Below are 12,337 nucleotides of genomic sequence, written 5' to 3' on the forward strand. Positions count from 1 at the left end.
GAATTGACAGCGAAACAGTTTCGTTCTAGAAGTAAGTTTTTCACAGGTAAATTTCAATGATCTTAGAGTGCGGATTAAGGTTGAAAGGATGTGCTACGAAACGGGTAACATTTGTTTTTCCTACCTTCTAGCTTTCAGCCAATGTAGTTCAATTGAGGTTTTGTTCTTCCACGACTTCTTCTAGGACGATCTTCAAACTCCTATTGGCTGAAGATGAGCCCTCTAATCGTTATCGTAGGCACTCTACTAATTCGTCTGAACCTGACTATAAAATGTGCGTTTAATTATTCCTAACCTAAGATTGTGAAATTAAAGTGCTCACCAATCGTGCTCGCCAAATATATGCGGATTACTCAAAATCTTTCACTATTCTCGTGAACGGTGAAATGCGGTATACCCAGTGGGTGAAAATTTATAATATTAATAATAAATGAACTTCGATCAAAATTTCAATAATTAATTTAAACAAACTTCCTCTTCTGCTCAAACTACGATGATATCGATACTTCTTTTTCTGACGGTTCTCGATCATTCGGTCCAGGGGGGGGGGGGGGGTTGACCGTTCGCTTCGTCTCGACCGTCGAGTCCAGGGGGGTGCTCACATGTTTCATTTGTAGTGAGTGCTGCAGCGATGCCAGAACATCCCCCGCCCCGTGGATCCTGATGAGGACTACTGGGCTCCTCGTAGAATCCACCAGCTGCCACCTCCATAACCGCTAACTTGACTACCGGTCGCTTCAGCTCTCTGCCACTCGACGTTTGCACTACTGCCTGACGGATTCTGCCATCGCTTCCTACAATAACTTGCTGCACCTTTCCACGTATCCATGTTCGTCTACTCCCCTCTGCTACGTAAACCAAATCTCCCCCTGTACTGGCTTGCTCTCTTCGAACCACTTCGGTCGTTTGTTCAGTGTCGGGAAATACTCCTTCAGCCAACGGTTCCAGACTGCTTCTGACAGATATTGTGACCGTTGATAGCTACTCCTCAGCACCGTAGCCCAGTCGACTGGAGTCCGAAGCGGGTCGTAAGCTGCCGACGAGCTTCCGAGAATAAAGTGGTTCGGTGTGATCGCTTCCTCACCCGCCGACTCTTGCGGCATGTACGTTAGGGGGCGCGAGTTTATGAAACATTCCGCCTCAGTCAGCACCGTGAGCAATATTTCATCGTTGAGCGTTCTCCCGTCGTCGAGAGCGCGCAAAGCTTCTTTGACACTCCTCACCATTCGTTCCCACACGCCGCCCATGTGGGCCGCAGACGGTGGGTTGAACGTCCATTTAGTACGCGCATCAGTAAACGTGTCTGCGCATCCGTTGTTGATATTCTTGATCTGCTTGATCAGCTCATTGCTTGATCCGACGAAGTTGGTACCATTGTCCGAACATATCTCCACTGGCGATCCTCGCCTGCGGATGAATCTTCTCACTGCCATGATACACGAGTCTGTAGATAGACAATGGGCTACTTCTAAATGGACGGCACGCGTGACCAAACACGTGAAAACAGCCACGTATCTTTTCTCCTTGCGACGTCCAACTGACACGTCAAGTGGTCCTAGGTAGTCCACACCCACATAACAAAACGTCCTGACAAATGGTGTCAAACGTTCCATTCGCGGGTACTGTGGCTGACACTTTGTAATCTTACAGCGCTGACATTCTCTCATGACCTTGCCCACCGTCGCTCGCAAATTAGGAATGTAAAATCGCTGGCGGACCTCGTTGACTACCGTCTCACGATTAGCGTGGCCGAACCGGCAATGGTAATCGTTCAGTAGCAATGTGGTGATTAGGTGACTTTTTGGTAGTATTACTGGAAACCGGGCATCGAATGTCGCGTAACTTGCATTGGCTCTCCGGCCTTCAACTCTGATAACACCGAACTGATCAGCGAAGGGGGACAGTCTGTACAATGGGCTAGTTTTTTCAAGATTCAAGAAGATTTGCCTAATTGCGGTTCGTCTCGGTTGTTTAGCAGGATCCTAGTTTCGTCCGGATAGAAATCCCTCTGCGCTATTCGCCATAGATATTGTTCAGCCTTTAAGTACTCTTCCTGACGCAGCGGGACGATTTCGACCGAAGTCGTGCGTTGTAAAAGCTTGCATTGACATTCAGTAGCCTTAACGACTTCGATTGGGAATCCTTTGCACTTCCGACGACAATTCGAGATGAACCGACCCAGTAATGCCACAGTTCGAAGCAGCACGTTCCACTTTGAAAACCGTCCAATGTCTATCAGACTTTCGGGTACCGCAACATGGTGCAATAGAAGGTGAGCCCTCAGCTCCTCGGGAGTTTCCGCTATCTGCTTTTGTTTCGGCCAGTTTTCCATGTCCTGGTAGAGGAACGAATTCTTGCCATTAAGCCACCTTCCGTTCGATTCGGGCACCGTATCTTTGCCCCACTTTGTCAAGCAGCCCGCTAAATTTTCCTTTGAAGGCACGTGTCGCCAGTTCTCCGGCTCTGTTAACGACAGAATTTCTCTGACTCGGTACGCGACAAACTGTTTGTAGTTTCGGTGTTGCGAGCGAATCCAGGCAAGTACCACTTCTGAGTCTGTATGCACGTACTTTTCTCTGATTGGGAGTGTGTGGTTGTTGCTTACAGTGTGCATCATTCTCGCTCCCAAGAGCGCCTCCTGTAGTTCCATTCGAGGAATGGATTGGTACTTAAGCGGGGCCACTTTGCTTCTAGCCATAACTAGGGCTACTCGTACTTCTCGGTTTATCAAGATGCGGAAGTACGCGGCACAACCGTATCCCAATTCGCTAGCGTCGGTGAAAACGTGCAGCTGTAGCGACTCGTAGAGGTTGGAATGAGCATTTCCGAAATAACAGCGAGGGATCTCTAGGCTACTGATGCCGGGAAGCAGGTGAACCCATTGTCGCCACTTTTCGTACTCTCTGTTGGCTATTTCGGTGTCCCAACCCAAGTTGAACCGCCAGAGATCTTGAATCAACATCCGCCCATGAATCAGGAAGGGTGCGAGCAACCCTAGGGGATCAAAGAGGCTCATGATAATGCGCAGAGCGATCCGTTTCGTTGGCCGCTTGTCTTCTAGCACGTAAGGAGCCAGCTTACCGTGCCAGCTTGTTGAGAATACAAAAATGTCTTTTCTCGAGTCCCACGCTATTCCAAGAACCCGTTGTCCTTTCTCTTCCTCGTTGCAATCGATAGAACGCAGCCTTTGCTGGGATGGCTCCTTTAGGTGTTGCAGGACCTCGTCACTGCTGCTGATCTAGTTCCGCATGTTCAATCCGCCTCGTGAATGGATCAGTTTCACTTGCTGTGCTCGGTTCGATGCTTCTTCTGGCGTGTCTGCACTGTCGAAGTAGTCATCCATATACGTTTTCTCTTTAATGGCTGCAACCGCTTCGGGAAATTCCTATATGCTTTCGTTCGCCTTTCTATGCATCATGTGCTGCGCCGAACATGGCGAGCAAGAGGCACCGAATGTTGCAACGTCCATAATATAGACATCTGGTGTTTGACTCTCATCGAAGCGGAACAGAAATCGTTGAGAATGAGTATCTTCGGGCTTAATTCGGATTTGATGAAACATCTTTTCAATGTCGCCTTCAAACCCGATACGCCTTTCGCGAAATTTGCAGATTACTCCCGGTAGCAACACAAGTAGATTTGGCCCTTTCAACAGTTGAGAATTCAGCGACACGCCGTCTACTTTCGCAGCCGCATCCCATACAAGCCTCGTTTTGTGTGGTTTTCTAGGGTGCGCCACCACGTTTAGCGGCAGATACCATACACGGTTGGGATTGGCTGTACCCAGCTCCTCTTGCGTCGCTTTGTGTGCGTAGTTGTGCTCAATATACTCGCGAATTTGTTTGTGTACGTTTTGTCTTAGCTCGGGATCCTTGGCCAGTTTACGCTCAAGATTCTTTAGTCTTTTTGTCGCCATCGGTAGACTGTCTGGGAAGCATATCTCGTCATTCTTCCATAATAGTCCGGTTACAAATCTTCCATTCTCTCGAATCGTGATTTTTTCTAAGATTCGTCTCGCTCGTGCATTTTCCGCCGACTCCGGTAGTGTAATAGGTGCGATCCCGGTGTCTTCTAGGATAAATTGTTGCCGGATCATCTCGTTCAGCTCTTGTTCTGCGTTGGATATATGTCCGTGGAATCCTATAAATGAGTCCTGGTCCTTATTGCATCCGCATGGTCCATAAATTGTCCAGCCGAGGGTACTCTTCACTGGAATTGGTTGCCCTGGTCGACCTACTCGGCTCTCGATCGGGGCAAATAGATCAAGGTTCCGTAAACCGATAAGCACTTTTGGTTCAGCGTTCTCAAATGGCACCACGGGGACGTCCTTGAGGTGCTTGAACTGCTTGGTCAGTTAATTTAACCGCAAGCTTTGTTTCGGTAGGTTCAGTGCGCCAACTGTCCGCGCCGCCACGAGTTTGTACCGTTCCAGTCCCCTTCTAGCTGAAATTACCAAGTCTACCCGCTCCGACGAACACTCTTTGCGGACCACGTTCGAAGTCCACGTCAACTCCAGTGGCTCTGAGACCCCCACGACTCCGAGGCTGCGCGTTACATTCGCATCGATCAAAGTGTGAGAGGAACCTTCATCAAGGTAGGCAAAGGTGTCAATACTCTTCCAACCATTGAACAACGTGATCGGTACAACACGGAATAAAATAATCGCCGTTGATAGCTGGCGAGCCTTGCAGTCAGCTTTCATCACAGTCGCTGTCTCCTCTCGATGTAACAATGGGTGATGCCGTGCACGGCAGCTCCCGACGTTGCAGTAGAATCTGGACTTGCAGGTCCAGTTACCGTGGTCGAAAAGGCACACTGTGCAAAGCCTGTTTTCGTCTATTGCTCTCCAACGTGCATCAAGGCTCGTTTGTTTGAAGTCAGCGCAGTTCCGTACTCGATGATCCAGTTTAGCACAGATCGGACACGGTTTCCGGGGCGGAGCGTTATCGGCTGTGGCAATAATGTCGTTGTGTGTGTAAATATGAGTCCTTTGGTTCTGTCTGAATCGTTCTGTTTGGACACTTTCGTTCTTCGGATGCACGAGAATGGTCACCTCACTAGCATCTACCACCATCCTGTCCATAAACTCACCAAACTGCTTTAGCGACGGATCTTTGAACGCTCACTTGTGCCGAACCCAATCGAGCTTAATCGCTGCCGGCAACTTATCCACGAGTTCTTCTAGCAAGGTCGGATTTGTCAGATGGCTCCGAAGGTTCGCGGCTTCGAGATGGTCGCACAGCTGTTGAACTGCCATGCCGAAATTGATAAGACTGTCTAGTCGTTCCGGCTTCGGTGTTTCCAAGCGCCGGACTTTTCCCAGAAGATTCTTCACGAGCAACTTCGGCCGTCCGTACAACCTTCGAAGAGTTTCTATTATCGACGTAACTGCATGTAGGAAAATCAGTTTCGTCACCACCGCATCGCGTGCCGGACCCTAGAGACATTCTCTCAGTCGAATGACGTTTTCTACCGGTGTGAATCCACATGCAGTGTTTGAATCCAAGTAGCTGCTGTAGAATATGGGCCACTCTTCGGGATCTCCCGAAAACGTTGGCAACTTTTTCGGCCATAGCTGTCTCGCGGCAATCTGGTTTGCACTCAGTTGCATAATGGGCGTTTCATTGTAGTTAAAACTCGATGCCGCGCCGTCACGACTTCCATCACATGGGGGGGTTTTCCCAATCGCAACACTTTCCGTCAGCGCTTCAGGCTTGCGTCTTAAAAGTTTAGCCGCTAGAGCTCGTTTTCGTTCTTCCGATTCGTGCGCGGACCCTGATGGCACCGTAGCAAGGTATTCTTCATTCTCCACTGTTTCATTTATCGCCTCTTGCTGTTTAGATCCGTTACGCGACTGTTGGTCTTTCAACCATCTCCGTGTCAATGATGTAACACTGTTGGAACTGCGCTGGGAAGATACTTCATCGATCGCAAGTTGTTCCTCCAAATCGTGCTTCTCTTCCATGAACTTCTCCAGCATCTCTAACCGCTCCTTGGTTATCGCATTTTCCTCTTCTTCCAGCTCCTTTTCCTTTCGCAGGCGCTCCCGTGCTTTCTCCAACTCGCGCTGTTGGTTTTCTAGCTTTCGCTCTTCCAACTCCTGTTTCTCTTTTAGACGCAGCAGCGCTTTCTGTGCTTGGTCCTGGCCCAGGGTTCCCCATGCGTAAAGACGGTACTGGTGAAGGGTGGTTCTAGTGTTACTAAAATCTGAAAATTTACTTTTAAATGCTATTGATTTCTCGTTAAGATGGATTTTAACATACTTTCAGAACAGTTTGTCTCAAAATGCGTAACCTTTGGCTTCGTTAGAAAGTTACAGGAGCTTTCTTACAAAAATAGGCTTTTTTTTAATAAATATTGCATACAAATATCATCATTGCCAATTTTTGGTGCTATTGAGTTAAAAGGGTTTGTTTGATTCACGTCTGAACCGAAAATTGTTGGTTCGATCTTGTTGGAATTACTCTAGAGCTAAAATATTTGTTTCATTCATCCATGTTATGATTTCACCCAAAACTAAGATTCACGACGATTTAATTGCATATTGAAAAATAAATCGTTTAGATGGGTAACAGCAAACGAACTTTCTGATGCCGAATTGTGCATTGACTCTCTGCAGTAAACATTTTTATGTTTTCAGGATGCAAATATTTTCCAATTCCAAAACGATTACAACGCTGCAGACATTGGACTTCTAGTGAATTGTAATCCCTCTGAAAACGTGTAAACCCTACCCAGGATCTATAACCAACAACTTTATCCATTCTGACCGCACTCTTCCGCCCAAATAGAGCCGTCCGGGGCAACCGTCGGGTAGTCGAAGTAGTATGAAACAATTATTCGTTGCTATCCCCATGCCACAGACGGGTACCGACGAAAAACGATCCAACCCACCCGAACAGAAAGGCTACTCCAGCGAAGCCATAAATTTTGCCCACATTTATTAAAACGGAATTATTCCCATTATATTGATTATTATTGCGTCGATGTCCTGGCCAGGAAGTTCTCGAGTATCATCTCCCGCCGAATGCGGACGTGAAAAACTTGCTCGTTCTCGAAACATACCGACACCGGGTCAGAGAAGTAGAGAGAAGGGAGCGGGATGAGGGAAAGCTTCTAAAATGCGTTTTCAACACGCGAATGAGGAATGGGATCATAGTGCAGCCCGGGTTGTGCAGCTGAAGAGGTATTTGTACATACATATATAATCCTAGTTGTACTGACTGCTACTAGAAACAGATCCACCCAGAAACATGCATTCGAGGTACGGAGCAGGCTTCGATGTCCGCTCTGGACAGTCCAGTACGGAGTAGTGGCAAACGGTCATGTGTACAATTTCAATTCGAATTGTTCCGCCGCGATAGCATCTTTCACTATTGACAAAACGGTCTGCAGGTGACGTGCACTGTTGCAATGACTTTTAAAAGTTAATAAAAGAAAATCTAATTTCTGACTAATTTTGCACAAATTCTGACTGCTTAAGATTCACTGTTTAAAATCAAAATACAAAATTATTCTTTAATTTTTACAGTGCACGAAACTACTCCCCATTGGTTCGACCACTGAATAGTCTGCAATTGAATACCACCCGGTCGTTGAGGGAAGAGGATCAGTCAAAATTTACATTCAACCCCCGGGGGACGGTTTGCAGGAAAGCTCACGCCAATAGAATGTCATCTCTCTGTTTTTGGCACGGTATGCAAATTGAGTGAGTGAGCAAGTTGACGCCAGCCAGAAATTTGTGGCATCATCAATTATGAACAGTCGTAAACTATCCGAAGCGATGATGTTCGTACCGTAAGTTCCATTCCATTCTGGCGGGGCTTTAAATTACTTGCATTGGTTTTAAAGGGGAATCCAATATGTGGAATATGTGTTGATTATTTCACATGTTATACTTTGAATAGGATGAAAATCGGTTCATTCTCAAAGTTTCAGGTTTGCCTCAGCAGTCCTGTCAGTTAGAGAGGGGCAAGCTGATTTAGTTTCGAAAGCGAATCGTGTCCGATACGATCACAAGAAATAATTGTGACTCATTTAGGAATTTATCAAAGAAATATCTGTTTGATGTTGATTAGAAGGTAATTTTTTATTCCGAATTCACAAATAAGTATTCATATGTTTATAGCGCTTATTTATTTTTATGTGATTTACGATAACAGTAACTGCATATTGTTTAGATGATAATATTCAGTCAATCCGTCAGTAAATTGCAATTACAACTTTGAGAAAAAGTATTCTGTTCTAAAATATCCCACAGAAAATTTTGCATGATTGAATAAAAAATATGTATTTTTGAATCCAATGATATATTGTTTATTGCTTTAAATTACAAATTTATTGGTCTGAAAATATTTTCAATACCAAAAAAAATGCATTAATCGTCTTAACCCTATAACGTTGCACTTGCGTTTTTCCACCCTGGAACGTTGCAACGGAGTACAAACGTACTCGACGCGTTTGATCGCAATTTTCGCAGGTAAAAATGCAAACAAAAGAAATGTATAATATATAATATTCTTAGTTTTTCAATTGCGAAAACAGCTGTGAACTAAAAGTACGGAATTTATTGAATCAATGATACATAAAGTGGTTTGATCACAAAAAAGTGAATAAATCAAGGATTTTACTATTTTCACAAAAATTACTATAACTGCGAATTTTCAACCGATTTGAAAAAAATAAAATGATTCTAAAGGGTGAAAGAATGGTGTAGAAACCGTAATTAAAATATAAATTTGATATTTTTGAAAAAGTGCAATTATTTGGAAGAGTGAAAGTTTAAAAATCGGGTTTTAGAAAATACCACGAAATGGGGTGGAAATCGAAAAACCGATTTAATCCACCTAGCAGTGAGATGAGACATTTCTTACACACTTCACTATTGGATTAGTTTGCAGAACTCACGAGAAGTAGGCACCCAATTAGAGGTGGGATGAAAACAGTTTCTAGTCTTGCACGAATAAAATCTCGAATAAACTGAATAAATTATAGAAATCAACAAAACGACCGAAATAAAAAAGTAAAGCAAAAAATGAAACAATAGGTTTTTAAATTCATAAAATGAGTAGAAAAATTAATGGAAATCATTATAATTTTGATCCAAATACACGAATCAAATTAGATTAGGTTATTACATAAAAATTAAGATTATATTTAGAAATAGTTATAAGATTAATAGAATAAATTGACTCATACTAACAAATTGAATGAAATAAATCGAATGACTGAACATGAAATGCATAAAATTAAAGATACGAATAAAATGAATCAGATAAATCGAATGAATCAAATGAATCATATGAATCAAATGAATCAAATGAATCAAATGAATCAAATGAATCAAATGAATCAAATGAATCAAATGAATCAAATGAATCAAATGAATCAAATCAATCAAAAGAATCAAATGAATTAAATCAATCAAATAAATCAAATAAATCAAATGAATCAAATGAATCAAATGAATCAAATGAATTAAATCAACCAAATAAATCAAATAAATTAAATGAATCAAATGAATCAAATGAATCAAATGAATCAAATCAATCAAAAGAATCAAATGAATTAAATCAATCAAATAAATCAAATAAATCAAATAAATCAAATGAATCAAATGAATCAAATGAATTAAATCAACCAAATAAATCAAATAAATTAAATGAATCAAATGAATCAAATGAATCAAATGAATCAAATGAATCAAATGAATCAAATGAATCAAATGAATCAAATGAATCAAATGAATCAAATGAATCAAATGAATCAAATGAATCAAATGAATCAAATGAATCAAATGAATCAAATGAATCAAATGAATCAAATGAATCAAATGAATCAAATGAATCAAATGAATCAAATGAATCAAATGAATCAAATGAATCAAATGAATCAAATGAATCAAATGAATCAAATGAATCAAATGAATCAAATGAATCACATGAATCACACGAATCACATGAATCAAATGAATTAAATGAATCAAATTGATTTAATTCATCCAGTGAATACAATGAATCAAATTAATGAAATTGATCAAATGAATAAAAAGAATGGATGAACAAAATGAATAAAGTAAAAAATAAATGGAATGCATAAATAAAACAAACGAATCAAATAAATAAAATAAGCTGGAGTGATAAAATGAATAAAAAGAAGAAAATGAGCAGAATTAAATGCATTGATTAAAATGAAAAATTGAATAACAGTAAAAGGTTATAAATTAATATAAAGAAATAAATTGAATCAAATAAATTATTTGGATGAAATGATTAAAACTGAAAAAGTAGTCAGATTATTAAAATAAAGAAACTGAACAAAATGAATAAACTGGAAAAAATTAATAAAATGCATACAATGAAAACAATGAATGATATGAGTAAAATCCACAAAAAGAATAAACTGATCAGAGTGAATCCAAAGAATGAAACGAATAAAATAAGTAAAATGAACGCAGATGAACAAAACGAATAAAAAGATGCGGAATGAAATTATTAATTAAAATGAAATGATCATATATTTGAAGCCGAACACTTTTTTGAAAAATGATAATGAAAAAACCGGATTGTACGAATTTGAAAACCATTGCATCAGAAGTTTTTGAAATGTTTTTGAAAATCCCATCTTCTGAGAAAAGGCTAATAAATATGCAATGGATTTTCTAGTGCTTCCATCTTTTTTTTTTGGTTTTATTCTTTTTGTTTTCATGCATCCTTACTTGACGAATTCAAAGTTTACTTTTTGGCCACATATTCCCGAAAAAAAGATTTATGTACAGAATAGAATTTACTGGTCCAGTATTTTAACGCGCAATTGAATATAGTAAAACGAGACAAGGTCACATGTGCTTTCAAGCCCCTTAAACAGAGAACGACAGGGAGAATGCGATTCGTGAATGAGACAGGTAGATATTTCAAAGTTTTTATTTGTATTAATGTAAATAGTGTGAAATGTCTAGGCTATGTCGATTGCATAAAAGCCGTGTTTGTATTGTTTCGTTCGGAATTCTCGTGCAGGAAATATGGATAAATAAGTCCTATACAGACCAATATTGTGAAAAAGAAATGGTTCAAACTACTCAGTATATCCAAATATGGACGACGATAAGTTAGAAGACACATTTTAGTTGCATCCCCCATCGAGAGTGGTACTTTGGGGACTTCTTTTCCTGGATCTAATTTGTGGATATTTTTGGTCTTTGATTCGTTATTTTTCATGAATTTTCGTACCAATACAACGAATGTGCAGCTGATACAACTCATGGTTCATTCGCCTGCGCAACGTTCCGTCTTCCATTTGCACGCCACCATAGATGGTACGCAACACTTTTCGTTCGAAAACTCCAAGGGCGCGAGCATAGTCCAGGTCTCGTGGCCGTAGAGGACCACCGATCTAATCAGCGTCTTGAAGATAATCAACTTCGTGCGGCGGCGAATTTTGTTCGACCGGAGCGTCCACTGGAGTCCAAAGTAGGCACGATTTCCCGCTATGATCCGTCTCTGAATTTCTCTGCTGTTATCGTTGTCGTCGGTTACCAGTGAGCCCAAATACATGAATTCGTCGACCATCTCGATTTCGTTACCGTCAATCCGAACTCGGGTGGGAGGTTCACATTGTCGTCTCTAGAACCTCTTCCTCTCATGTATTTTGTCTTCGAAATCCTGGCTTCAGTTTTCAGTCTTTGAGCATATATTTCATTCAAAATTCAATAGAGATACGAATAGTTTAAATATCGCACGTGGAATGTCTCTTTTGAAAATTTCCATCGTCAAACTTTCATATTACTCAGTTAAGCCAAATATTTTTCTGATATAGCCATGAATTTCCTTAATTATAGTGTAGATACAGGCTTTGAATACAATTGAATTAAAGTTGAGTTGATGTAGCAGCAGACAAAAAATAGTTTTGTTTTCTCAAACCTTCGCAATTACAATTAATAAATATTTCAGATTGGCAGAAGATCTTATCACACAACTTAGAAATGGATACAGAAATAGCTAGATAGATGCGATAGAAGAGAGACAGAGAGAGAGAGAGAGAGAGAGAGAGAGAGAGAGAGAGTGAGAGAGATGGGGGGGCGTGTGAGGAATGGCAAATGATGGTTAATGCAGTGACATTATTTTTATAGGTATATTATTATGATATATTGATTCTTACATTCTTATCATAAATAATGTAAGCAGTAATTTTTGCTCCATAACCAGTATAACCTAAATCTTGCAAAAGATCTAAATTTTCGCTAGATTTTTGGGCTTCAAACATACAGTTGCTTTCGGTGACGCCACAAGTATAATTATATTAGAAATCTTTATCTCACTACTAGGTGAATTACTTGTTG

At 41.1% G+C, this 12,337-nt stretch overlaps 2 protein-coding genes across 2 annotated transcripts in view; one reads left to right on the forward strand and one right to left on the reverse strand.

The window, feature by feature from the left end:
* The window catches only part of LOC131680735 (netrin receptor unc-5-like), a 1,096,742-nt gene that overhangs the window by 415,987 nt on the left and 668,418 nt on the right, over positions 1 to 12,337 (forward strand). The gene's annotated exons all lie outside the window — the stretch shown is intronic.
* LOC131679712 (uncharacterized) lies at positions 1,934 to 3,343 on the reverse strand. The gene is made up of 2 exons (XM_058960446.1): positions 3,284 to 3,343; positions 1,934 to 3,238 (listed from the first exon to the last, which is right to left on the reverse strand). The coding sequence occupies exons 1-2, from the start codon at positions 3,341 to 3,343 to the stop codon at positions 1,934 to 1,936; spliced, it is 1,365 nt and encodes a 454-aa protein (XP_058816429.1).

Source organism: Topomyia yanbarensis, chromosome 2 (assembly GCF_030247195.1).
Source record: "Topomyia yanbarensis strain Yona2022 chromosome 2, ASM3024719v1, whole genome shotgun sequence".
In the NCBI taxonomy this organism is placed as follows: Eukaryota; Metazoa; Arthropoda; class Insecta; order Diptera; family Culicidae; genus Topomyia; species Topomyia yanbarensis.